The sequence below is a fragment of the Carassius gibelio genome, chromosome A7 (assembly GCF_023724105.1).
Source record: "Carassius gibelio isolate Cgi1373 ecotype wild population from Czech Republic chromosome A7, carGib1.2-hapl.c, whole genome shotgun sequence".
Classification (NCBI taxonomy): domain Eukaryota; kingdom Metazoa; phylum Chordata; class Actinopteri; order Cypriniformes; family Cyprinidae; genus Carassius; species Carassius gibelio.
This window is the reverse complement of record NC_068377.1, coordinates 1,476,072-1,502,937: the sequence shown is the minus strand read 5'-3', so window position 1 is coordinate 1,502,937 and position 26,866 is coordinate 1,476,072. Positions and strand designations below refer to the sequence as shown.

Sequence of the window (26,866 nt, the reverse complement as noted above, 5' to 3'; positions counted from 1 at the left end):
CTTTGACTTTTCAAAGTGTTTTTTGTCTAGAAAGTGGAAGTCAGTGGGAACCAAAACGGTTGGTATTCTGGACCATTTCTTCTTTTGTGTTCCACAGAAGAAAGCCAGTCATACAGGTCTGGAACGACACGAGGGGGAGTAATGATGGCAAAATGATCATTTTCTTTTAAGATCAGCTTTTATGAGAGAATGTCTCACTCTTGTGTATCAACTGCTCTCTCTCTCTGTCAAAGTACATTTAAAGGGTTATTTCACAGAAAAATCTAAATTATGTCATTAATAACTCACCCTTGTGTTGTTTCAAACCCGTAAGACGTCCGTTCATCTTCTGAACACAGTTTAAGACTCAGTCCCTCAATTGAAGCTGTGTGTACGGTCTACTGTCCATGTCCAGAAAGGTAAGAAAAACATGATCAAAGTAGTCCATGTGACATCAGAGGGTCCGTTAGATTTTTTTTTAAGCATCGAAAATACATTTTGGTCCAAAAATAGCAAAAACTACGACTTTATTTAGCATTGTCTTCTCTTCCGTGTCTGTTGTGAGAGAGAGTTCAAAACACAGCAGTTTGTGATATCCGGTTCGCGAACGAATCATTCGATGTAACCGGATCTTCTTGAACCAGTTCACCAAATCGTTCTTGAGTCAAGAACCGTTTCTGTCAGACGCGTCCGATTCAAGAACCGAGGAGCCGATGATACTGCGCATGTGTGAATCAGCGTGAAGCAGACCGACACACAGAGCGTCTGAACTGAACTGATTCTTTTGGTGATTGATTCTGAACTGATTCTGTGCTAATGTTATGAGCAAGTTACGTTGTTCAGCGCGTCAACGCCATTATGTCGAGCACAAAAGAACTGGTGAACATTTTTCTTCAACCAGTTTATTGATTTTAACTTTCCGAAAGAACTACTGGTGATCCGAAAACCGATGCAACCGGTTCTTGACTCGTGAACGAGTCAATCGTTCGTTCGTTATCTGGCTCGGCTCTGTGTTCATCTTCAGTTCTCTCTTCACAGCAGTTCAGTCAGTGTACTGTTTGAGTGCATGCATTACTCCGCGATATTGCTTTGTTTGAACTCAGAGGGAGTGTCAGCCACATTAAAAATGTTAACAGCTTAAGTCATTTGTGGATTAATGCGTATTGGAGATGCAAATCGTTTAAAACGATTCAGTTGGTTCAACTGGTTCAAAAAGATCCGGTTACATGGAATGATTCGTTCGTGAACCGGATATCCAGACTGCTTTGTTTTGAACTCTCTCACAACAGACACGGAAGAGAAGACAATGATGAATAAAGTTGTAGTTTTTTGCTATTTTTTTACCAAAATGTATTTTCGATTTTTCAAAATATTCTAACGGACCCTCTGATGTCACATGGACTACTTTGATGATGTTTTTCTTACCTTTCTGGACATGGACAGTAGACCGTACACACAGCTTCAATCGAGGGACTGAGAGCTCTCGGACTAAATCAAAAATATCTTAAACTGTGTTCAGAAGATGAACGGAGGTCTCACGGGTTTGGAACGACATGAGGGTGAGTCATTAATGACATAATTTTGATATTTCGATGAACTAACCCTTTAATGAATCCTTTCCTAATATGTCCTTGAAATCCAAATGATCATGGATAAAAACACTACCATCAGATATTTCACAAAAGGAGAGCACATTGGTTTATCTAGCAAGCCTTTGATCCGTTACATCCCTTACATTCGTTGTAGCCCCTGAACACATCCCAAGGATCGTGGTCATGGACACAGACAGGAGGAGGCACGTCTGGTAAGATCTTCACTCCAGCACTAATACTGACCAGCAGAAAGAGAGGCTTGATGAACTTAGCATGGAAGGTGTGGATGAGCTCAGCCTTGTCACGTGTGGTGTTGTAAAAGGACAGAGTTCCTGCCGGCCAGTCTAGATAGACTCCAACTCTCCAGGGTGAGCAGTTAGGAAGACGGATTTCTACTCCTCCATGAAGAGCATTACAGAGAGAAGAGGGGTTACTCACCAAAATACCCCAGGATTTATTATTAAGTCCAATGCTACAGGCTGTAGAACTTCCCTTCCTGCTTATATCTTTATAAGCCATTCCAATAGTGGCCCACCTGCCAAACCACTCCAGCTGGAAGAAATGACGGCTGCTCAGACCTTCCCGACTCATGATTTGGTCTTGATTTTTGAAACTTTCTGGATGATGTGAATCAGGTTCTGGGTTTCTGCGACGTTTCACAAGAGCCTCATCTTCCTCTGACACCTGCACACTTGAAGAAGCGGTGTTTGTATCCCAAGTCAGCTTGCACGTGTCTGAAAATTTAAATAAAGTGTTATGAACGCACCATATGATTTCATAACATCAAATTTCAGAAGAAAACGGCTGACTAACATTGCTGAAGAGTTTCCATGTCACGCTGCTCCTCTAGGCCGTCCACACTGTCGATAAATGTTGAAGAGTCAAATTCGAAGATAAATTAATTTATAAAATAAATAAATGTGGTAACACTTCATAAGTCCCATTAATTAAAGTTAGTTAATGCATCAGCATATATTAATGAACAATAAATGTGTTACATTATTTATTACTATTTTTTACTCTTAGTTAATAAAATGCAACTGTTCATGTTAGCTCATGTCCATTAATATTATGAAAAAAAAAAAAAAAAAAAAACACACAGATGTATTATTTTGCTAGACTCACATTAATTTCTCTAATCGGGTTGCTGGATCTTCCAAAACGGATCTGAGCTGGTCAAATCCTGGGCCTTTAACAGGATTGATGCTCAAGTCTATTTCCCGCATGTGTGATGGGTTGGAAGAGAGAGCCTTCGCCAAACAAGCAGCTCCTACTTCTGTGATTTTGCAGTGTGTCATCCTTCAGGGAAAAGGAGCTTATAATGATTAAATACTGTTATCTGTTTTAAATATGTTCTATGTATTAGTTATAACATGTCAATTAGTCAATTTGCCATTAACATTTCAATAATATTGAGAATACTAGCATTCACTGATATCTGTGTATCCACTTTGATAAACGAGTTTTCTCTCCCTTGTGTCGTTCCATGATCTATCTTGTCAATCTTGTATATGTGAAATATTTAAGATAAGTAAAACAGTTTTAATGAAAACAGTTATTATTCTAGTCTATTTTCATCTTTTCATGTTTAGACACACCTGAGTATCTCCAGTTTACAGCCAGGGTTACTCAGTCCAGCAGAGAGCAGCAAAACAGAAGAATCTGTCAGACCACACGTGCTGAGATCCAGAGATCTGAGGCTGCAACATCCAAGAACTGAAGCCAGAGTTACAAGAGAATCAACCTGTATTCGACTGAGACAAAAAAAAAAAAAGTGATTACATTACATTGTTAGGTGTCTTTTTCAGCTGTAGACAATCTCAGCTCACTTCCCATCTCATCAGTGTTTATATGATATGTAATAACATGGTGATTCATCAGACACTCACACTAAGGGACAGCCGGCACACTTACATTATGAATAACACAATCAGGTGTGTGTAATCTACTAACAGCACAGGCTAAAACTATCTCATGATACGGTTTATTTTAACCACGGAACTTGCTAACTAGCATGTTATAAACGATGATGAAAGTTATTCTACAGATTTAGGTCTAGTTTTATTGTATTCATAGAGTTGTTGATCACCAGATGGGGTGCCCATGAGGTCCGCTAGAGGACACTTCATCCCTTTCCCTTGCCACTCAACAACAGACTCCATTTCCCATAACCCTCTGCCTAGGAACATGTTATCAGACTCCACATGTTTCCAATTAGAAGTACTATAAAGGTTGCGCTCTCACACAGATTGCTCAGTATTGTCTACCCCAGGGATGATCAGCCCTGCTCCAACCCTCCAGTTTAGCTCCAACTCTAATCACACACACTGCCTTTCATTTTTAAGTGATCCCAAGACCTTAATTAGTTGCTTCAGGTGTGTTTGATTAGGATTGGAGCTAAACTTTGCAGGACAGTCAAACGCCAGGAGCAGGGTTGGGTACCCCTGGGCTAGCCTGTAGCGTTCTCAGGGTCCCATCTTTTCCTAGTTCAGGGATCCTCAAATCTGGACCTCGAGATCCACTTTCCTGCAGAGTTTAGCTCTGACCCTAAACAAACACACCTGTGCATGCTAATCAATGCCAATCAATGTGTAAAGGGCCTCCTAGTTCCTTGTTGCCTTGCCTTGTCTTTACTTGTCTTTGACCCTGGACTGTTTCTGATTTCTGATTGTTGATGCCTGCCCTGACCTTAGCCCTTTTATTGGATTACTATTTTGTCTCGCCCTGGATTGTACCTGTTTGCTGTTGGGTGACCCTGGCTGTTTGGAATAAAGCCTGCACTTGGATCAACTACGGCGTTGTCATGCCTCCCCACGTTACAGATGTCTAGCAAGTTCATTCTTTTGAGAGATTTAAATATTTTTCAGTATTGTTCCATTAATAGATAAAAAAAACAATAAAAAAAAAAAAAAAAAAAAAACTGTTCAATTAAGAGGTATAAATAGTGGTCAGTATTGCTATTGGTGGATTGTGTTTAAAGCAAGAGCAACCAATCCTCAAAAATGAAAATAAGATCGGATGTCACAGACTAAAAGTCTGAAAACTGAAAAAGTCAAATTCTAAGACACACACCAGGAGAAAGAATAAGGAATTTAGGCTGGTTTGTTGTAAGGTTTTGTTCTGGATTACTTATCATACCGTAGGTGAACTATCCGCAATGTCTCTAGTTTGAAGCAAGGATCCGCCAGCAGAGAGAAAAGTTGCTGAAGTTCAAGAGTCAACCGCAAAAAGCTACTTATTTCAAGTTTTCTCAGGTGTGAAGGGTTCTCTTGAAAAGCAGAGAATAATGCTGATGCCGTTTCTTGGCTTATAGAACAGACTTCCAACCTGCAAAAAGAGTTAGGAGAGTTCATGTAAACTTTTCTCTGTAGATTAAAAGATTAAAAATGAGCACACAGCACATTAAAGGGGTCATGAACTGAGAAATTACATTTTCACTTTTGACATGTAACAGGTCAATGTACTATAAAAACATCCTGTGAGTTTTAGAACACAAAACTTTCTCATTAGTTCAAAAGAATATATTATTAAAACCAAGCTAAAAGACTGTCTCTGCAGAAGAAAATTAACTACTACTACATTTAGTCTCTTTAGCCCCATCCACTGACTCACAAGATGCTAAAGAGATGCAAACACAGGATTACTCAAAAAAACCATAGAGATTTCACAGAAGATTCCAAGACAGTGTGTAGCTTAAACGGTGAAAAACGTTTAGGATCGGCATCCTTGTGATCTTAACACTGCCACATCCAGTATGGACGGTATCACTAATTGTAATGTGTTCTGTTATCTTTTGTCATGTTGCGTCACTCACGTCTGGTGCAGACATGAAGTAACACTAGCGAAGAACTCCAGATTGTGTCACTGAAACACTGCTGTGCTGAGTCTGACTATAATTGGTCCAACAGTAGCCTAATCGCAACGCATAAGTGTGAGTAAATGTGTTTTTAACACAATTGCATTGTCTTTTCCAGATTGTTTGAAATATACTTTGAAATAGTATTTATAATTTTTAACTCCGATGACCCATGTTGTTATACATATTTTTTTCTGTGAAATTTTTTCACTGCTTGTTACGGCACGGCTCAATTTTGGGGGGTTTTCCACTGGGTACAGTACCTAGCACATGGTACTTTTTTCTGTACCACCTCGGCCTGGGTTCCAGGTGAACCGTACCGTTACCAAAATGTGTCATATTAACCCTGCTGATCACTGATTTAACGAAGAGAATAGCCACTTCCTGTGTTATTGAACTTGTGACATGAGACACTAGACCCACTAGAGTAAATCATCACAGCCAGTGAGGGTCAAACGCAACCTTTTTTTTTTTAAACGAACGCAACAGTTTCAAATGAGCGAACCTTTTTTATACAATAAAATACTGGCTGTTTCATGGTCTGTTGAGGATTTACAGACATTCCTCTAGTTGATCAACAAGGAGTGGATCCAGCGAGAGCTTAATGAGACGACGTGGAATTAATAATATTTTTTTCAACAAACGGCATGTCTATAATCCCGCCAACTCTAAAGCGCTAGAAAACTGCAGTGGAAACAAAAACCGAGCCGAGCCGTACCATGCAGTGAGAAAGCATCCATTAGTTATAGATGTGGGCCTTTACTTCTGATTCTTAAATGAATCATTTCTGTAGAGAGGATTCGATGTAAAAATCTTTGCTAACATAATAGGCGGACCTCAGAGAATATTATAAAATAATGAAAAAATGTAGTTCATGACCATTTTAACTATGGCAACCATATTATCTAACTGATGTGGTGTGTAGATTAGTGTGCTAAATATTTTCAGGAAAAAATGCAGGAAAATGTGTTTCAATTCTTACGTGACAGTAGTTACTTAGTGGTGGAATTTGTAAAAAATAAAAATAAAATAAAATAAACTGGGTCATCTATGATCTCAAAATATTAATATTCTTTGTATTTTATGACTATAGCTAAACTCTGCAATTATTTAGATATTATATACTTTATTATCATCTATTATTATTATTATGCAGGGACAGCGGTAAACACAAATAGTTGATTCTCATCTATTATCAAAAAACTGTTTTGAGTACCTCAACCTGCAGAAATGACACACTTCAGCTTTAAGGGAATCAATCTGTGTTGCTAGTTACTGCTTTGTTTACCTCAGAACAGTTATTTTGAAGTTCGGATGTCTGAATGCCTCCGACAGAAGCTGTAAAGCCTGATCTTCAGATCCCTGACAGCATCTGATCAGGTCCAGCTCTTGCAGACGACAAGAACTGCTACAGAGAGCTGCGGCCAAGATCTTACAACTCTCTAAGGTTTCTATTCCTTCTAAACTGGGGAGCACAAAACACAATACTGATTAATAAAAAAAGGAAGTGCTTTTTATTATCCTTTTTTCAAACAAAAAATGAAGCAGAAGTGTAATACTAGATTAAGTGGTTTGTTACAATAAATACCGGTAATGACCACTAATAACAATAAAGTAACATTTTTACTAACGTGAGATTTTCCAAGCGACAATCCGGGTCCATTAAGATCTGAGAGATGCTCTCCACTGTCCTGTCACTCATTCTGAATGAATCCAGCAGCTTCAGCTCTCTCAAATGTGTTGGGTTCAATAAAATCCCCGAGAGCAGATGGTCACCATACTTTTGAAGACCAAAATATGGTGTCCTAAAGAAAATATTTTAAAGAAGGATTATTCAGGTTCTAGGATTTAAGTTTTTAAGTGTTTAAGAATCTTTTAATTCAGCGGAGGTAATTAAAATGTGTAATTTTACCCCATATTTCAGTGTACATTATTTATTTAGAGCTAAAATTACATATTAAAACAATTAGCTTAGCAACTAATGCCAACTCAGAGAAAGTTTTGAGCCCTTTTGTGCGTTGTGTTACAAAATGCATTCTGACTACAATTCATAATGATTCATTCTCAGGATTGCTGCAAAGGCCACAACAGAAAGCATGAGTTACATGTTAGATTAGGGAACACTATTCACTGTTAACTAGTTGCTCATTGGCATGCATATTACTAGCATAATAGCAATAACATTTACATTTATTCATTTAGCTGACGCTATTATCCAAAGCGAATTAAAACTGCTATATATGTCAGAGGTCGCACGCCTCTGGAGCAACTAAGGGTTAATTGTCTTGCTCAGGGACACATTGGTGTCTCACAGTGGATTCGAACCCGGGTCTCTAACACCGAAGACATGTGACTTATCCTCTGTGCCAACACCACCCCTAATCTAAAGTGTTACTCCACACTTTTTGCCATTGTATGGACTCACCAGAGTGTCTCCACTATGCAATTAGGGCTTCTCATACCATCGGATAATAGACTCAAGTTTATATAACAGAAGGCTTTCTTCTCGATGTAGATCTCTCTGATACGATTGGCTGGAGATCTGAGAGCTGAGGCGATCAGTGCCCAGCTCAGATCTGTGGCCTCATCCAGTCTAAAGGTAGAAAAAGATATATATATATATATATATATATATAGGTTAAATGATGTAAAATGCTGAAATAAATTACGTTTCATGTTGTTTAGGCATCTGTTTTTACACGCCGATCATCCTGAATTTTCATTTATGTTAAAGCAAAAACATACAATTCATTTCTTTGCATGTAACACTTTACTGAGGAAATCAAATACTAATTGAATCTTTAGCAAACAGTTTGTGGCAGGGATCCTCAAATCTGGAACTCGAGATCCATTTTCCTGCAGAGTTTACCTCTAACTCTAATCAAACAGACCTGAGCATGCCAATCGATGCCAATCGATGTCTTTGGGATCATTAGAAAACCACAGGCATGTGACTTTGATCAGAGTTGGTGCTAAACTTTGCAGCGCATTGGATCTCCAGGGCTTATGGGGTCACACACACACACACACACACACACACACACACACACACACACACGCTGTGCTCACCTGAGGACTCTGGAGATCTTGATGACAGGCAGCAGTCTCATCATGGCTTCATCTGCATTAGTGTATTCGCTGACATCAAACGTCAGTGATGGCTCTTCAGAGGTCAGCAGAGCAGTGGCTATATGTGACCACTCTGAAGGAGTGACGTGGACGTCCCCATCTGTCTCGAATTCAACCTGGCTTTGATTCTGAACCACAGGCAGGGCTACGTCAAGCTCCTCCAAACAGCGAGAGAGATTAACTGAGATCTCAAATAATGGCTTTGCCTTGACTTTCTGTAAAACATTTTTGACTACATCTTCTGTTCTTATATGAAGAGATGTATTTTGGAAAAAGGTGGACAGGAGCCTGTGGCTTGGACCTGCAGAGATGCCCAAGAGAAAGAGGAGAAAGATGTCTAGTTGGCCAGTTTTGCTCCTTAAAGCTCTGTCTACTGCTCTTCTGTCCATTTCAAGTGGTACGTCTGTAGGACTGAGCAACCTTTTAGCTTTTTTTGCAAGTGGAAAAGACATTATATTTCCCTTGCTGGGTTCATAATGCACAGCAACATACAATGCTGCCAGGAACTCTTGGACACTAGGATGCGTGAAGCGGTACATCTTCCCTAAACCCATCATGTTCTGTTTCCTAAAAAACATGGGCCAATCTTCAGAGAGTTTGACAAGAAGAAGAGGATCAGTATTGGTTTCTCTCTGGTCCTTCTCTATAAATGTAAGCGTGTCCCTTTGCAGCATGTGCCAAGCCAGCTTCCCCAACTTCAGGATCTCCTCAGTGCCTGATTTAGAGGACTTTTCCACATGTCTCTTCATCTGAATCAGGAGGAAATGTGTGACCATCTCTGTTAGGGTGAGAGGAGGATCTATGTTGCAACAGTTACTAAAAATCTCTTCTAAAACAGTGGAAGCCATCTGACAGAAGAATGGCAAGGAGCGCATGATGTACAGGGATCTGGATGATTTCACGTGAACAGTCGCTCTTGAAGCAACGTTTTGGTCACGCACTTCACTTCTGATCTGTTCTTCCCATTGCAAGTCATCAAGCCCATGAAGTTCAACCACCCTCTGAATATATTCTGGAGGAATTAGACCTGCATCTTTTAGCCTTGAAGTGACCAGGATCTGGGCAGAGGGAAGAAGGTTCCCTTTGAGAAGATTCACCAGCATGCAGATAACAGAGACCGGTGACACTGGGTCAGTGCATGTCTTGGTGCGCTTAAAGTTAAGAAGAAATCTAAATTCACCAAGTCCATCCCATATAAAGAGGATCTGAGACCGTTCGAGGGTCTCTGGCTTTGGTAACTTTGGAAAGATCAGATCCAAGAGCTCTATCAGGCTGAGTTTTTTGTCATGTAGTATGTTCAGCTCACACAGGTGAAGAGGAAACACAAAATCAATGTGCTGGTGTGTTCTGCCATGTGCCCAATCTAAAACAAACTTCACCACAGCTGTTGACTTGCCACATCCAGATACTCCTCTTATCATAATGCTGCGGATACAACCGTCTGTAGAAGAACGAGGCTTCAGGAGATCATCATAATTAATGACATTTTCATCTTTAACATCTTCATTGTAGGGTCTTTCCATCTCACGCATCTCATGGACAATCTGGCCACCCAAATGTGTCCGGTTTGACTCATACATCTTCAGAGGAATGCCGTCTGGAGACTTTAGAGCATCTTCATATCGCTTTCTTAAGATTTCTTGCAGTAAAGCCTTCAAAGTTTGGATCTCCTTGGTTTCTTCAACACTGAGTGAAGAGCTGGAAGTGTATCAGAAATGTGTTCAGTGTGATTGTATAGAGTACCATATGAAAAGACAAGATAAAAGTGAGCACGAGAACATTTACCATGACTCTGTGGACTGGTCATTCATTTTTGTTTGGTCTTGAAGGACATTTTCTTTTAGGGTTGATGCCATTGTAGTCAACAGCGCCTACTGAAAATACAAAATACACACTCTATACACAGGCTCTTTAAAGTGGCTAAAATACTACACATAAAATGTCCGAAATCAGCTCCAGAGAAAACACACCTGTTTCACAAAACAACACGAATCTAGACCAGATGTGTTAGGACATTATTCTGAAACAGAGAAGTTAAATTCTGCATTAAAACAACAAGAGCACAAAAAAGTATAAATGTTGTATAGCTAATAAATAGCAGTCTAAAAATGTAACCGTGTTTACGATTTCTTACTTTCGCTTTTTACTGCTTTCGTTGTTATACACATTCTCTGTAAACTTTACCCGTGGTATCAAAACAACCGTGTAAACTTGGATTACCGCAGAAAAGCGATGATAAATTGATGTTTTTGACAGCAAGCCCAGTGTCAGTCTCTCCGCTTCGATGTCTCGCTGCACAAGACGCGTGACTACCGAGAAACACGCAGTATGAGGAAGAAAAACAGCTCAGGCGGGTGGAAGTTTTTTTTTTTTTTTTTTGTTGTTTCAATTAGAGAAACAAAAGAACGAATGATACACGGATTGGATAAAATCCAGACAGTTTTCGCTCCGAGATTAATTGCGGTGTCCGATTGCGGAAGACACCAAACACGATAAACAAGCCTCGTCCCTTTTCATTCTGTGCTCGTTTTGATGGTGGACTGTGTGACGCATATCGCGTGCTTCTTCTCTGGTAAATGTTGCATTGCGTTTCATCCGAGTGTGAGTTAGGACACAGAAAGGCCGTTTTCCTCTGACTAAATTAGGCTCTTGTTCACGCGTGAATTAAATCCTGGAGTATTTCGTTCTGGCATGCACATATCTCTCACCACAAGAACCTATAGTTTCATTACTGGTAGAACTGAATATGAATCCCATCAATAAGAAGGGACAGTGAAACCTGTTGCTACATGTATAGAAAATGGAAAATATGTTATCTAATAGATTAGTTAATACAAATTGTGTCATTATTTACTTACTCCCTTTTTTTTATTTTTATTTTTATTTTATAATAAGATAGCATATAGGTAGGCTACATATTGCAAACTCAAAGTTGGATCCCCTCCTGTTTCAGCAGCAAGAGCTAATAAGTGCCTGTGTGTATTTGTTCCTTAAATGGAACATGAAAGAGGACTTTTAATGATAGTTTGAAATATACATATTTCATAGACGATGCTTCCTGTTTCTTTATTAAAACATCTCATATGAAGAAAGTCTAAAGCTTGCGTCGTGCTCATGAAACATCAAGTAGAAACAGTCTTAAGAATGATAATTATAAAGCTCAACTCTTTTAAGTTGGATGGATTTGTATTTGCTGTCAATGTTGTTATCAATCATGCGCTGCGAAAAATAAAGGTCTGAAAGTAATATATTACTTTCTATATTATATTGTTCCTCTGTATCATCAGTGTTGTGTGTGCTTCACTATTCTCTAGAATTGGAACGATTTATAAAACTTTATCATTATAGAGATATATTTAGCCTATCTACAGGTGTGACATTGGTTTTTATTGAATTAAATTTCGAATTATCCTGTAAATTATCAAAATATATATTTTTTATAAGATGATTTTAATTGAGACCGCTATAGATGAATATTTTTATTCTTGTTGGTCCTCAAACAACATTCCTATCATCAAACTTAGATTTTACAGTGCTATGTTTGGGGTCTGTGTTTGTGTGTGCTGTTCAAGAACTGAACTTTGAGCTAATGCTTAATGTTCAAACCGATCATCATCTGTGTTGGTATATTTGAATGTGTTTTTAATGAAAATGCTTTTGGTAAAGTGATAGTACAGTAATTCATACCACGCACATCTCGTGTAACTGATAACAAACAGTAGTTTTATTTTTATGGTTGTTTTACATAATTTAGTCTATCATGTTCTGGCTTAGGGTTAAATGAAAATATCTAAACTTGTCCTAAAATGTCCTGGCAAAAACCTACCAGCAACATAATTACAGTTAATGCACATTTTAATTAAATTGTAGTATGCTTTATACTACATGCTGAATATTCCTGACACATTTCTATCACTTAATTGTTTTGTAGGTGCTTCCATCCCTGTATCTTGCCAATCTGAGAACATTCTGTGAAAGAAAGGACATCTTGTTCGGAGATGGTCATGTGGTTAGAGTAAACACTCAAAGTGAGTGTGTTTTCTTTTTTTGAGTGGTCAGTTTTTATATTTGGAGACATTTTTTGTTAGCACAGAAATGAAAAGGTCAGAAAATAGGCAGATCTGAGCAGAGCTCGGACGTCCCGTGTGGACTGAGCGACAGGAAACCATTGACATCTTCCTGGAAACTGTTTGATGCATAGAGCAAACTCTCCACTGCCAACCCACTGATAAACTTTATTTGAGGGAGGAACAGGGGGAATAAAAAAAGAAAGCATATTCACATAATATCCCATTATGACTGTTCTAAATGAGGTTTTGTTAGGAAAGGAGAATATGCAGTGGTTCAATAGTTTTCATAGTCTGTTGTTTAATTTATGAAATCATGGGAAAATGGGTAGACTATTTCAAATTGGCCCATAAAAAAACTAAAAGAGGAGTTGAAGAGTTCACATCTGATGATATTCATCCCAAAGGATGATGATGTCATGACGGCAGAGTCGTTTTGATTGTGGACTTGTGCATCATTATAAGGAAGGGGCACTATGATAACAGGGTGGATGCACTTTTTTAAAGGGATAGTTAACCCAAAAATTAAAATGATGTCATTGTTTATTCACCTTCAAGTTGTTACAAACCTGTGGGTACAAGGTTTTTTGTTTGTGTTTTTGGTGAACTATCCCTTTAAAGTATTTACATAAAACTGTATGTACATTCAAATATAACAGAGTACTGTATACACAATAAGGTGTGCTCCAAATCACGCACTAATGCACTACTCTGTGACATTTTGTGAAAATAGTGTGTTCACTCTGAAAATTCCAAAAATAAAAAAGTGCACTTTAAACACCCAGATGATGCACTTTACCGGAAAAAAAAAAGTGTGGAATGTTGGACATTTTATTATTATTATTATCATTATTATTATTATTATTATTATTATTATTATTAGTATTATTATTATTATTATTATTATTATTATTGTATCCATTTCACATATTGAACAAAGAGAAAAAAAAAAACTTTTTGTCTATTGTTATTGATAGTAACTGTTAAAGGTCATGATTTTTTTTATTTAATTACATTTTTTAGATGAATGTTTCTAATCTGTATATTGTAGATTATGTATAGGCCAATGGGGTTTTCAGGGAAGTTTAACAATAATTAAGACTCAAAAGACTCTATGTTTAATATGAATAAGGGATGATTTATGAAATATCTGTACTGTATTAATAGTTAATGATGACACATTCACAAACTGAGTTTGTAGTAAACAGAACATGAACACGAGTAGAGCAGCTGATGATACTGAACTGCAGCACGTTAGAGCGATTATTATCGCAACAGAACTGGTTGCAACGGTTTTCGGATCATTAGTACACTGAACCAAAAACCGTTTCTTTCGGACGCGTCCGATTCAAGGAGCTGATGATACTGCGCATGCGTGACTCAGCGTGAACCCTACTGACTCACTGAGCCGAACTGATTCTTTTGGTGATTGATTCTGAACTGATTCTGAGCTAATGTTATGAAGAGTAATCTGGCGAAATGTAAATCATTTAATAACAAATACATGGCAATGTATTATGTATAGTAAGTGGATCATGGTTTCTGAAGTTGATGTCAGACGCTTCTTTGTGGAGTACCATTCTTTATTTGATATATTCTTGAAAATGCCATCCTATACTCTTACCTCTATGGTTCTGTTATTCAGAAAATCTTGAATCCGGGTAAACATCCTGCTCCTGCCAACTATACCCATCTTATTTAACTTAATTAAAATCCCCTTTCCACAACATGTCATATGTTTTTCAATAGTATAACCAAACCAGCTTCTTTGCTAACTTGAGATTTCCTGATTTCATTTTATAGACAAATAACTGGGTCCATTGTTTTGTGCCCATTACAAAATCCACTTCGGTGATGGGAGAGCATTCCTATTTTTTCAATTAGGGATTTGCCTTGACAATTAATTTAAAATCTAGCTCCTTTACAACTTCCTCAATGTTTTCTGTCATGTTGTTTCTTGAAGCTGCACAATCATCCGCTCACCGGCTGTGGAGGCGTGGCTTCGGAGGTCGGTGTTGGAGGGAAGTTCAGTGATTGGTTTGAAATCTTACAGACTTTAAACCAATGAGAGACTCGCACGCTCTTGTAAATACATCAGAGCGGGGGTCGTGTTATCATTATCTGCATTTCTAACGTAGAAATATCGTACTCCTAACAATGAGCGGAAGAGGCAAAACTGGCGGCAAAGCGAGAGCGAAGGCCAAGACTCGCTCCTCCAGAGCAGGGCTGCAGTTCCCCGTTGGTCGTGTTCACAGACTTCTCCGTAAAGGGAACTACGCCGAGCGCGTCGGTGCCGGAGCTCCCGTCTATCTGGCTGCTGTGCTCGAGTATCTGACCGCTGAGATCCTGGAGTTGGCTGGAAACGCCGCGAGAGACAACAAGAAGACCCGCATCATTCCCCGTCACCTGCAGCTGGCGGTGCGCAATGACGAGGAGCTCAACAAACTCCTGGGCCGAGTGACCATCGCTCAGGGCGGCGTGCTGCCCAACATCCAGGCCGTGCTGCTGCCCAAGAAGACCGAGAAACCCGCCAAAGCCAAGTAGACCCATTCAACTCGGTTTTTCAAACAAAAAGGCTCTTTTAAGAGCCACACATTTCATCTCCGAGAGAGCACTTTTCTGGTTGTACAATTTGTTCGTAAATGACAAATGTATGCAACCAAAAAATAAGTCACATTTATTATAACCGTATATGAACTTACAACAACTTAAACAAAAAAAAAAGTTTTTAATAACCACTATTCACAAACCGTATAGCCACTCAATGGCGAATTATAATGGTATTATCTGTCTGAGGGTAAGCAAAAACAATTTTGCTCCTATTACGAATAAACACGCACGCACAGAAAGATAGAAAATAAAATGTAAACTGAGATCAGCAAGTCTGTGTTGCATATGCAAGTGTAGAAAGCAGTTGTGCCATATATTAAGTGGTATATTGCTCTGATATAATGAAATGTTATGCGAGTGTTCGCATGTGAGGCCTGCTGGGTCTGAGTACAAGGAGATGTCACAATCACCTGCTTGATGAGGAGAATTATGTGAATAATGAGAAATATCAAGTATTTGTCACACATGAGGTATATATGGTGTTAGAGACATAGGAAACAATGGGCTAAAGAGTACAAAAGTAGAGATGTGTTTTTATCACATACAAGGCGGAGCTCACTGCTATATTGTCTTCCCTTCCTGCAGTAATGCTACTGTATTTGACCGTGTTCTTTATTTAAGAAGGGATTTATAATACGATATATTTACTTGTGCCGTTCTCTTTATTTATTCCCTTTCTTTCTACTGTGTACTTATTTGAACAAAGCCTAAAACTTAGAATTCAAAGCACTGTGTGTGTTTGCCTCAAAAAAGAAGAATCGCTTTTGTAAACCTCTTTGAATAAAAGCGTGTATAAAATGACTAACTGTACATATAGTGTAGAGTATTTGTTTGATCCGTAATAAATTAATAAATTGAACAAAGCATTTTGAGCGGGAAACAAACAGATCCCCGTTTGAAAACGTGAGATGCGCACTCATTGGCTAGCAGTCCTGTACAGGCGCCACACATCAGCCAATCACAAGCTTCTGGACCATGACGCCATCCTAAGATGCTTTAAAACCAGCTGTGTTGGATGCACGGTTACACTCGTATTCTACAGTGATTAAACTGCAGCGATGGCAAGAACAAAGCAGACCGCTCGTAAATCCACCGGTGGTAAAGCCCCGAGAAAGCAGCTCGCTACTAAAGCTGCCCGGAAGAGCGCCCCAGCCACCGGCGGCGTCAAGAAGCCCCACCGTTACAGACCCGGGACCGTGGCTCTCCGAGAGATCCGCCGCTATCAGAAGTCCACCGAACTGCTGATCCGCAAACTGCCTTTCCAGCGTCTGGTGCGAGAGATCGCTCAGGATTTCAAGACGGACCTGCGCTTCCAGAGCTCCGCTGTCATGGCCCTGCAGGAGTCAAGCGAGGCTTACCTGGTCGGTCTGTTCGAGGACACCAACCTGTGCGCCATCCACGCCAAGAGAGTCACCATCATGCCCAAAGACATCCAGCTGGCCCGCCGCATCCGCGGAGAGCGCGCTTAAACCCGCCGCTGCGTCAGCCGCGTCACACCCCAAAGGCTCTTTTAAGAGCCAACCACATCACTCTAAATGAGACGGTTTCCACTGGAACTGACTGTAAATCACTATAACATTACACTTAGGCTTTCAATGAATCTTTTCTGCTTGTTTGTTTATGAATCCCTAATTTAAACAAGAAAGTACACATGCAAAGACATGACGTCCATGTGCGTTGGACACTTCTGCAGTTAAATGCTATAATAGTGAAAATGCCTTATACTTAAGTTTGTGTGTAATACAGCCAAGTGCAATTATGTATAAGGTTAATATTAAGATATTATGTATTGTCAAGTTGAATGTGCGACAAAACGTCTGTTGCATTGTTTAAGGTGAAAATACAAGTAATTTGGTTATCGTAGGTGTTTATTTAAAATAAATTGAGAACTACTGCTATAATGTTTGATAGGACATCTGTAGCGCCATTTGGTGTGAGTTCGTGCCGCTCGATTATGAGTTAATCTGATTAAAAGCATCTCACAGTTATGTCTGTAAATATTCTGCAGATAATGTCTCATACATCTTTATCAAATAAATCTTTTCAAACTTGGATTAAATCGTTAGTTCAGGGTTTGAATTTAACCTCATTGTTTCCTGCTCCAACTAATGAAGGGGGGGAGCGTCATGTGACGCGCGCTGGTTTCAGTCAGGTCCTGTAAGCAGATATAAAAGTCCTGCCTTTAGCATTCGTTTCTTATCCGTTTTCGTCGCTCGACTGAAACAAGAATCGATTTCATCATGTCTGGAAGAGGCAAAGGTGGTAAAGGACTCGGAAAAGGAGGCGCTAAGCGTCACCGTAAAGTGCTTCGCGATAATATCCAGGGAATCACCAAACCCGCCATTCGTCGTCTAGCTCGCCGCGGCGGAGTCAAGCGCATCTCCGGTCTGATCTACGAGGAGACTCGCGGTGTGCTGAAGGTGTTCCTGGAGAACGTGATCCGCGACGCCGTCACCTACACCGAGCACGCCAAGAGAAAGACCGTCACCGCCATGGACGTTGTGTACGCGCTCAAACGACAGGGACGCACCTTGTACGGCTTCGGAGGATAAACCGCTTCAGATCAGAAAACAAACCCAACGGCTCTTTTAAGAGCCACCCACACTTTCACTTGAAGAGACAAAAGTTTAATTCTTGTTGGTGCTGTTCGTGAAAACTAATACGATGTCTGTCTATGAACATTATAGTTCCGAGTCATTTAATTAGAATATCATCAAAAACATCGGTTCAGTAATTCCATTAAAAAAGTGAAACTTGAACATTATATTCATGCACACACTCCAATAAAGAGACTTGAGTTTTATGTTGTCTATATAGATTTAAGTGGAAGTCTGCATTGATGAGGGGAAACTCGGATCATCTTTACTTGATATATATGACATCTTTATTTGATCCTCTAACTTTAACACTCACTATTCTAATTCTATGATTTCATTTAATAATTTAATTCGAATTGTTTTTACACCTAGCATAGTCAAAACATTGTTTTTTTTAAAGAGCCGTTTGAGAGCCAAAAGAGCCGGCTCTTTTCAGTGAGCTGAGTCAAACGAGCCGGCTCACGAAAAAGAGCCGAAATACCCATCAATATTGTTCATCCCAAAGAAGCACAAAGTCACTTTTACAGACTTCAATTAAATGTTCCTCCTGGTGGAATGACCTCCCCAACTTAATCCCAGCATCTGAGTCCTCAGCCATCATCAAGAGTCGGCTTAAAACACATCTCTTCCTTCTTTATTTGATCCTCTAACGTTAACACTTACTATTCTACACTATTATATTCTATATATTTAAAAAAATCCAACTACCTTTATAATATTTTTGTAATCTATTTTATTTTCATTTATTATGTAATTATAAAAAAGACCCAACACTAGCTTGCTCTACTCTTTTTCTATTCTGTTTTATTTCATTATATTATTTAAAAGTGTACTGTGTTTAAGCTAACAGACTTGTTTTTGATTGCTTCCACTGTCCCATCTGTCAGTCACTTTGGATGAAAGCATCTGCTAAATGACAATGTTTTTTTTCTCCAGATTCTCTTTGGTTTGATTTGTTTGTTGGAGGTTTTAAACATTACACAGTTTGATATTGATTCTGTGTGATATTTTAGACTTATTTCATTGAATAGAATAAAACGAACAAAAAGAGCGGGAATTGAAACAAAAGAAACTGACTCGGTGGGGGGTGTCGGTAAAACAAGGAGATGTGGGCGGAGTTATAATCTTGCCGCCTTTGATTGGCCGTCATTCCAGTCGTTATTCTTCGAGTTGTCCAATTAAACACGAGTTCACGGGTTTGTCCAATTGAAAACACGCGATCAGAAGCTTCCCCATCTCTCTGATAATTAGCATAGACCAATCAATAAATGCCTCTGTCCTGCTTTCTCTCATCATTGTCTCGTGAGGTTTTGATCTCCAGCAGCATCATGCCTGAACCAGCGAAGTCCGCGCCGAAGAAAGGCTCCAAGAAGGCCGTCACCAAGACCGCTGCGAAAGGAGGAAAGAAGCGCAGAAAGTCCAGGAAGGAGAGCTACGCCATCTACGTGTACAAAGTGCTGAAGCAGGTTCATCCCGACACCGGGATCTCTTCGAAGGCGATGGGCATCATGAACTCTTTCGTCAACGACATCTTCGAGCGCATCGCCGGTGAGTCGTCTCGTCTCGCTCACTACAACAAGCGCTCCACCATCACTTCCCGAGAGATCCAGACCGCCGTGCGTCTGCTGCTGCCCGGGGAGCTGGCCAAACACGCCGTGTCCGAGGGCACCAAGGCCGTCACCAAGTACACCAGCTCCAAGTAGAGCTCCGCTGCAGCTCCACACACAAAGGCTCTTTTAAGAGCCACACAACTTCTCACTGAAAGAGCGTCTACTAATATTTTATCTCAAGGTTCAATCGTATATTAAACCAGATTGAGCTAAGCATCGTTTGCTTACAGAAATAAACCACCCTTTCTCGGACTTTACAGTAATCCAGATAATGAAAATAAAACGCATTTATTGCATAATCCTATTGTAACTTGTGTTCCGGTAACTAGACTTTTAATTATCAAATTATAGTCCTTAATCTGGCATGCTGTGTATACAGTAACTCAAAAGTCTTTAAAAAATTTGTGCAGAATATAACCTTTTTTTTTTACATCACTTAATCTAGTTTCTAGATTTTTCGATTGTGTTGTATTTCTTAGTTCTGGGTTTAAATATATATATATATATATATATATATATTTTTTTTTTGTTTGTTTAAAATACATAAAACAATCAACCAATCTTTATTTTATTATTTTCCTCTGTTTCCAAGTGTCTACATATTTAGGTGTTAATTTACTGAAAAAAGTGTGTTTGTGTGTGTATATACAAACAAATGTAATGATTTGGCTATAAACTAGTCGATTTTTAAGTTTTGAAACTATATTTTATTATACATTTTCAAACACAATTTATTACATTTTAATTATTTCTTGATGAAAGAAAAAGCAAAATATACTGGAACTTGAAAAAAAAAAAAAAAAAAAGTGCAGAAGGAGCCCATCTCATGTGCCCTGAGCTTTTAAACATACCTGACTGGATTTCTCTTTGATTAATTAATTTAATATTATTCTGTTTCACACTTGTTTCTCTCAGGACTGAGAGCAGACTCTCACACACTCTTCAGAGCATCACAGAGTCTGAGAGATCATTTTCCCTCAGATCAACAAACTCAAGAGCAGATTATCTTCTGCTAGTCTTCCTCATCCTCTTCCTCCTCCGGTGAATACTCTTCATCTCCAGAGTCAGTGAGGTCCTGCTGCTCCTCTTCTTCCTCACTCCTCATCTCCTCCTCACTCTCCTCCTCCTCATCTTCATCATCACAACTCTCTTCATCATCATCTTCATCCTCCTCCTCCTCAGCATCTCCTCCCTCTATTTCACCTTCAGAAATGAAAGAAAAAGACGCTCTTAAATGCTGGAGACTGGATCATCAGGTGTCATATATAGAGGAAAGAAGATCCTGGCAGCTGTGTCTAATAAGAAGAGACAGTATTTTAGTTCAGTAGTGTGTGAGACTCACAGATGCTGCTGAGGAGTGTGTGGGCGTCCTGCCGCAATTCAGCCATGAACTCACACATCTTTCCTTCCAGTGTCTCAAACAGCGGCTCTGTGTCCACCGTGACCTCATCAGGAACAAACAGAGGCTTTCTCAGCAGCCGCCGGTACCTGAAACACACACACACACACACACACACACAGAGAGAGAGAGAGAGAGAGAGAGAGACACACACACACACACAGAGAGAGAGAGAGACACACACACAGAGAGAGAGAGAGAGAGAGAGAGAGAGAGACACACACACACACACACACAGAGAGAGAGAGATAGAAATACACACACACACACACCGTGTTTTAACAGATAATGTAACTGTGGACAAACTGAATACACTTGTGCAAATGTATGAAAGAGTGCTGTGTCAGAGACCGAATGTGATTTTCCTGCTCCTCTCTTCAGTAAAGGCTCTTCTGCTTCACAACAAAACCTGTCCAGCTGCTTCTCACATCACACGAGAGACTTTAAATCACATCACATTCGATTTCTGGCACAGTCCTAGTATGAAAGAACCTCTGAATTAAATCTCTGCTTTACCTTTTTATAGATGAATTGTATTCCTGAAAAGAAACCCAGAAATATTAGGATTTAGACTTTTTTTTAAAGGTAGGTTTTGTTCAAACTGACCAATACTCGTTGGTCACACTTTTTTATGAACTTAATCAAAAGGTATTATATTCTGGATGATAATTATTCTGCATTATGTGCATGTTTTCTATAACTATCCACAGACTCCTAGCAGAAGACTTCGTCTCTGATGTTGGTGGTTCATCTACAGGATTTCACGCGCTGTCTCTTTTTATTCTGTCTCTTAGCTATAAATACAGTTTCTGCCTCAATAAAAGAAGCTGTGTTTGTGTGAGTTATGCAGGAAACATCTGCTTCATAATTTGATATTAAGAAAGTTATCTCTGTCGTCTTTGAGTTGTGATTGGTTGGAATTCACCCTTTGTTTGATTGACAGGTGATCTGACCAATCATAACAGCAGATCTGCCGTTTGTCTGACACAGAGCAGACGATATCTTCTGTTGCTCCTTCATGTTTATTCTGTGCTATAACTAGTAGTAAAGAGATGATCGCTTCACACTTGAACTGAGGCACTACAGAGATCCAGTGAGAAGCAGATTTACGTGTTTGACAACGGCAAACGCAGCCATTGCTTTTGGAGTCATGATTACAGACGGACTTCATCTTCAGTGTTTTCTGGAGAGCCATGTGCAGATGTGATTTAACTCTTTGCTTCCCATCAAATCTGTCTACTCTTGTTACAGAAACCATTTCAGATAAACCTGACCCGAAATCGTCATGTAAAAAATGTACTGTAGTTGTAAAAAACTGTAGTTGTTTGCTTTTCCGGGTCAGTCCTGGATCAGAATAAATTCAGAGTGGACCAGACTTCATGCTGACAGTCAAACTAAAGACATCAGAGTCTTTCTTTCCGTCTGACGACAGAACAGTTCAGGTTTGGGTCAAGAAGCGTCCCAGATCATGTTAATAGTTCAGTTCTTGTGTGTAGATGTACCTTGATGAAGTGGAAAGCGTCGCTCTCCTGTAGAAGCCTCTGGACGCCCGAGTGAACGTCCTGCAGACGGCTTTGATCCTGTGCTATTCGACTCAGGTTCTGCTGGATTCCCGAACACTGCTCCCCGTCACGAGAGCTGATACAGTCACGCAGCGAGGACAGAAAAGCATCCAGGCGTGCAACAGACGTCTCTCTGAAAGCATCCAGGTGTTGGTTGGTGTCGTCGCGGTAGGCCTAGAAGAGATCAGCAGTTCAGACAAACTAGAAACTTCCCCAACATTAAACAGCAAGGACCGAGCGCTCAGTCTGAAAAAGAAGCTGATGCCACAGAACTAACTTCACCTTGTTTTGTCGTTCAATCTCTTTTTGTTCCAGTCGATTTTTTTCTGCTTTGAGGATCTTTCTGTTGGTCTTGTGCAGCTGAATGTCAAGACAGGCCTCGAGAAAACAGAGAGAACAAGACTCACATCTGACGGACCATGCAGCACTTGCTTAGTTTCACTTCACTTTAGACGCACTCGCAAACTTCCCCTCCGCCGTCACTTCATCAAATGGATGGTTTGTGTATTAAAATGAGCTGAATGTAACTGTAACTATAAATATAACCATGAATACACAAATGATTCAGTTACAGGAGCTCAGACAAACCGGCTCGTCTCTGACTTCGTTATCTGAAGCAGCGAATGCTACTCAATGATGAACGCCAGAACCGGAGCAATTCGGACACATGTGTTTATTCTCAAGAAGAAGAGTAAGAAAGATCATCAATGTCATGTATCGCTCTCTCAATCTCCAGATTACATTATCAAAGATGCTAATAATAGGGGGAAATAGGAAGGAGATTAATTATTTACTAATAAACTAGTGTTTTCTGAGTCAGTGTCGTCAGGATGAAGTTGCCCAATCTGACTCTCCATCTCCTCAGACGCACCTTTAGAGAGAAGTGCATCTTCACAGATTATGATTATAACGAAAGAGTTTCTGGTTTTGATTGGTTTTATTTTGTTAAGTAGTAATTTAAAGCTTTTTATAGATATATTTATCATGTCTGTGAGGCATGTATTCGCTGAGTTTCGGTTCATTTTTTCAAGTGCTCCTGTCAAAGACGACACAGCAGAAAGTGTATCATGTTTGTTTTCTTTATATTTCTTTATTTTATTTTATGATTGCGCTGGCACCTCTATGTCCCAGAAAGCGTGCTTTAGCTTGCAATCTCCACAAAAAATATTGGATATAGCACACATTTATCTGGGTTTAACGTTAAAACATTGTTATATGCTTGAACTGTTTTATTTTAGACTAGTCGTGATGATTTGAGAAAGCTAAACTGATCAAACATAGGCTATGATCAGCTGATGGACATTACTTTAAAAAAACTTAACGACCAAAACATGCTCCAAACATACAAAACTATTTTAATATCTGAAACAGTAGTATAAGCTGTTTTGGGAGAAGGGGGATAAAAGACAGGCTGAACATCTTCAAGTGAGTTGCGACGCAAACCGAAAGCGATCACAATCTGAGACTCTTCTGCTGTGAACAATCACTGTGTCTGATCATGACTGTAAAACACTCAATGAAGTGTAAAGGGTCTGATTAGCGAATCATATCTGGAGGAGTAAGTGTGAAGCGTGAACACAGAGACCTACCTTGAAATCCTTCATGGCGTTCTTCAGTGTTTTGATGGCGTGTCCCGAGTGCGTTCCCTCGATGGTGCAGGCGTTGCAGAGGAACCAGCGCTCATCCAGACAGTAGTAGCGAAACATCTCGTCATGCTCCGAACACTTCCTCGTCCTCATGTCTCCGAGCGGCTCCACCAGCGGATGCTCTCTGAACGCCGGCAGCTCCAGATGAGGCTGGACGTGCTGAGAGCACATGGACACTTCACACTTCAGGCAGGTTTTAACCGCGGCTGGACCCTTGGCGTCTCGGCTGGCGTCCTCGGGACAGTAATCACAGTGAACCTGGTCGCTCCGGCTCGGGGGGCAGGGCTCGGATCGGTCTCCACGCCGGAAACCGTCAGCGATGTTGGCCAGCTTGAAGTTCTTCTGCCAGTTGGAGGAGCTGCGGTGACTCTGTCGACACTCGGGACATCGCAGACGGCCGCGGTCCGAGCGGCTCTTGAGTCTGCGCAGACAGGGCAGGCAGAAGTTATGACCGCAGGGCAGCAGGTGTGGATCACGGTAAAGATCCAGACACACGGGACACGTCAGCTCCTCCTCCAGAACGCTGCTGTTTCCAGCAGACGCCGCCATCATCAGACGACCTGAGGAGAGACGACCAGAGGAGAGACGACCTGAGGAGAGACGACCAGAGGAGAGACGAGCAGAGGAGAGACGACCAGAGGAGAGACGACCAGAGGAGAGACGACCAGATGAGAGACGACCTGAGGAGAGACGACCAGAGGAGAGACGACCAGAGGAGAGACGACCAGATGAGAGACGACCTGAGGAGAGACGACCAGAGGAGAGACGAGCAGAGGAGAGAGACGACCTGAAGAGAGACGAGCAGAGGAGAGACGAGCAGAGGAGAGATGACCTGAGGAGAGACGAGCAGAGGAGAGAGACGACCTGAGGAGAGACGACCTGAGGAGAGACGACCAGAGGAGAGACGACCTGAGGAGAGACGACCAGAGGAGAGACGACCAGAGGAGAGACGACCAGAGGAGAGACGACCAGAGGAGAGACGACCAGAGGAGAGACGACCAGAGGAGAGACGACCTGAGGAGAGACGACCAGAGGAGAGACGAGCAGAGGAGAGAGACGACCTGAAGAGAGACGAGCAGAGGAGAGACGAGCAGAGGAGAGAGACGACCTGAAGAGAGACGAGCAGAGGAGAGACGACCAGAGGAGAGACGACCTGAGGAGAGACGACCTGAGGAGAGACGAGCAGAGGAGAGAGACGACCTGAAGAGAGACGACCTGAAGAGAGACGACCAGAGGAGAGACGACCTGAGGAGAGACGACCTGAGGAGAGACGACCTGAGGAGAGACGAGCAGAGGAGAGACGAGCAGAGGAGAGACGACCAGAGGATAGACGACCAGAGGATAGACGACCAGAGGATAGACGACCAGAGGATAGACGACCAGAGGAGAGACGACCTGAGGAGAGACGACCTGAGGAGAGACGAGCAGAGGAGAGACGACCTGAGGAGAGACGACCAGAGGAGAGACGAGCAGAGGAGAGAGACGACCTGAAGAGAGACGAGCAGAGGAGAGACGAGCAGAGGAGAGACGAGCAGAGGAGAGACGAGCAGAGGAGAGACGACCAGAGGATAGACGACCAGAGGATAGACGACCAGAGGAGAGAGACGACCAGAGGAGAGAGACGACCTGAAGAGAGACGAGCAGAGGAGAGACGAGCAGAGGAGAGACGAGCAGAGGATAGACGAGCAGAGGATAGACGACCAGAGGATAGACGACCAGAGGATAGACGACCAGAGGATAGACGACCAGAGGAGAGACGACCAGAGGAGAGACGACCAGAGGAGAGACGACCAGAGGAGAGACGGCCAGAGGAGAGACGACCTGAGGAGAGACGACCTGAGGAGAGACGACCAGAGGAGAGACGACCTGAGGAGAGACGACCTGAGGAGAGACGACCTGAGGAGAGACGACCAGAGGAGAGACGACCTGAGGAGAGACGACCAGAGGAGAGACGACCTGAGGAGAGACGAGCAGAGGAGAGACGAGCAGAGGAGAGACGACCAGAGGAGAGACGACCAGAGGAGAGACGGCCAGAGGAGAGACGACCTGAGGAGAGACGACCTGAGGAGAGACGACCAGAGGAGAGACGACCAGAGGAGAGACGACCAGAGGAGAGACGACCAGAGGAGAGACGACCTGAGGAGAGACGAGCAGAGGAGAGACGACCTGAGGAGAGACGACCAGAGGAGAGACGACCTGAGGAGAGACGACCAGAGGAGAGACGACCAGAGGAGAGACGACCAGAGGAGAGACGACCTGAGGAGAGACGAGCAGAGGAGAGACGACCAGATGAGAGACGACCAGATGAGAGACGACCTGAGGAGAGACGACCTGAGGAGAGACGACCAGAGGAGAGGAGAGACGACCAGAGGAGAGACGACCAGAGGAGAAACGACCTGAGGAGAGACGACCTGAGGAGAGACGAGCAGAGGAGAGACGACCAGAGGAGAGAGGAGCGCAGCAGACGTCTGGAGAGACCCTCACTCACTATACAGTCTGCTTCTTGCCCGAGAAGTGAGGACTAGTTTACCCCAACATCATGTCACTCTAAATTCACATATTGCTTCTTTACATATTAACAAAATAAATACACAAACAAACAACTGTCATGTCTGATTAATATTATTATTATTATTATTGAAAACAGCTGAGTAGATTTAGTTTTTCAGGTTTATTTGATGAATAGAAAGTTCAGAAGAACAACATTTATCAGAAATATAAATATTTTGTAACATTATAAATGACTTTATTAACACTTTTGATCAATTTAAAGACATACTTGCTTAATAAAAGTATCAATTACTATAACTTACATAATA

The 26,866-nt window shown here is 41.2% G+C and overlaps 6 protein-coding genes across 6 annotated transcripts; 4 read left to right on the top strand and 2 right to left on the bottom strand.

Annotated features, from left to right (window-relative positions):
- Positions 1–1,355: 1,355 nt before the first annotated feature.
- Positions 1,356–10,438, bottom strand: LOC128017577 (NLR family CARD domain-containing protein 3-like). The gene is made up of 10 exons (XM_052603021.1): positions 10,342–10,438; positions 8,497–10,254; positions 7,853–8,020; positions 7,059–7,232; positions 6,716–6,892; positions 4,710–4,898; positions 3,170–3,325; positions 2,697–2,870; positions 2,385–2,431; positions 1,356–2,305 (listed from the first exon to the last, which is right to left on the bottom strand). Exons 1-10 carry the CDS (start codon positions 10,410–10,412, stop codon positions 1,683–1,685), a joined length of 3,537 nt encoding a protein of 1,178 aa, XP_052458981.1. The 5' UTR covers positions 10,413–10,438; the 3' UTR covers positions 1,356–1,682.
- Positions 10,439–14,750: 4,312 nt separating this feature from the next.
- Positions 14,751–15,293, top strand: LOC128017645 (histone H2A-like). The gene has a single exon (XM_052603091.1). It carries the CDS (start codon positions 14,781–14,783, stop codon positions 15,165–15,167), a length of 387 nt encoding a protein of 128 aa, XP_052459051.1. The 5' UTR covers positions 14,751–14,780; the 3' UTR covers positions 15,168–15,293.
- Positions 15,294–16,225: 932 nt separating this feature from the next.
- On the top strand, positions 16,226–17,349 carry LOC128017626 (histone H3-like). Its single transcript, XM_052603072.1, has one exon. It carries the CDS (start codon positions 16,292–16,294, stop codon positions 16,700–16,702), a length of 411 nt encoding a protein of 136 aa, XP_052459032.1. The 5' UTR covers positions 16,226–16,291; the 3' UTR covers positions 16,703–17,349.
- A 64-nt stretch (positions 17,350–17,413) lies between these two features.
- On the top strand, positions 17,414–17,833 carry LOC128017657 (histone H4). The gene has a single exon (XM_052603102.1). It carries the CDS (start codon positions 17,474–17,476, stop codon positions 17,783–17,785), a length of 312 nt encoding a protein of 103 aa, XP_052459062.1. The 5' UTR covers positions 17,414–17,473; the 3' UTR covers positions 17,786–17,833.
- A 1,282-nt stretch (positions 17,834–19,115) lies between these two features.
- On the top strand, positions 19,116–19,581 carry LOC128017612 (histone H2B). Its single transcript, XM_052603058.1, has one exon. It carries the CDS (start codon positions 19,159–19,161, stop codon positions 19,531–19,533), a length of 375 nt encoding a protein of 124 aa, XP_052459018.1. The 5' UTR covers positions 19,116–19,158; the 3' UTR covers positions 19,534–19,581.
- Positions 19,582–22,305: 2,724 nt separating this feature from the next.
- Positions 22,306–26,657, bottom strand: LOC128016375 (uncharacterized). The gene is made up of 8 exons (XM_052600852.1): positions 26,645–26,657; positions 26,444–26,515; positions 25,764–26,303; positions 25,383–25,487; positions 24,912–25,061; positions 23,991–24,727; positions 22,684–22,779; positions 22,306–22,575 (listed from the first exon to the last, which is right to left on the bottom strand). The coding sequence occupies exons 1-8, from the start codon at positions 26,655–26,657 to the stop codon at positions 22,306–22,308; spliced, it is 1,983 nt and encodes a 660-aa protein (XP_052456812.1).
- Positions 26,658–26,866: the final 209 nt, after the last annotated feature.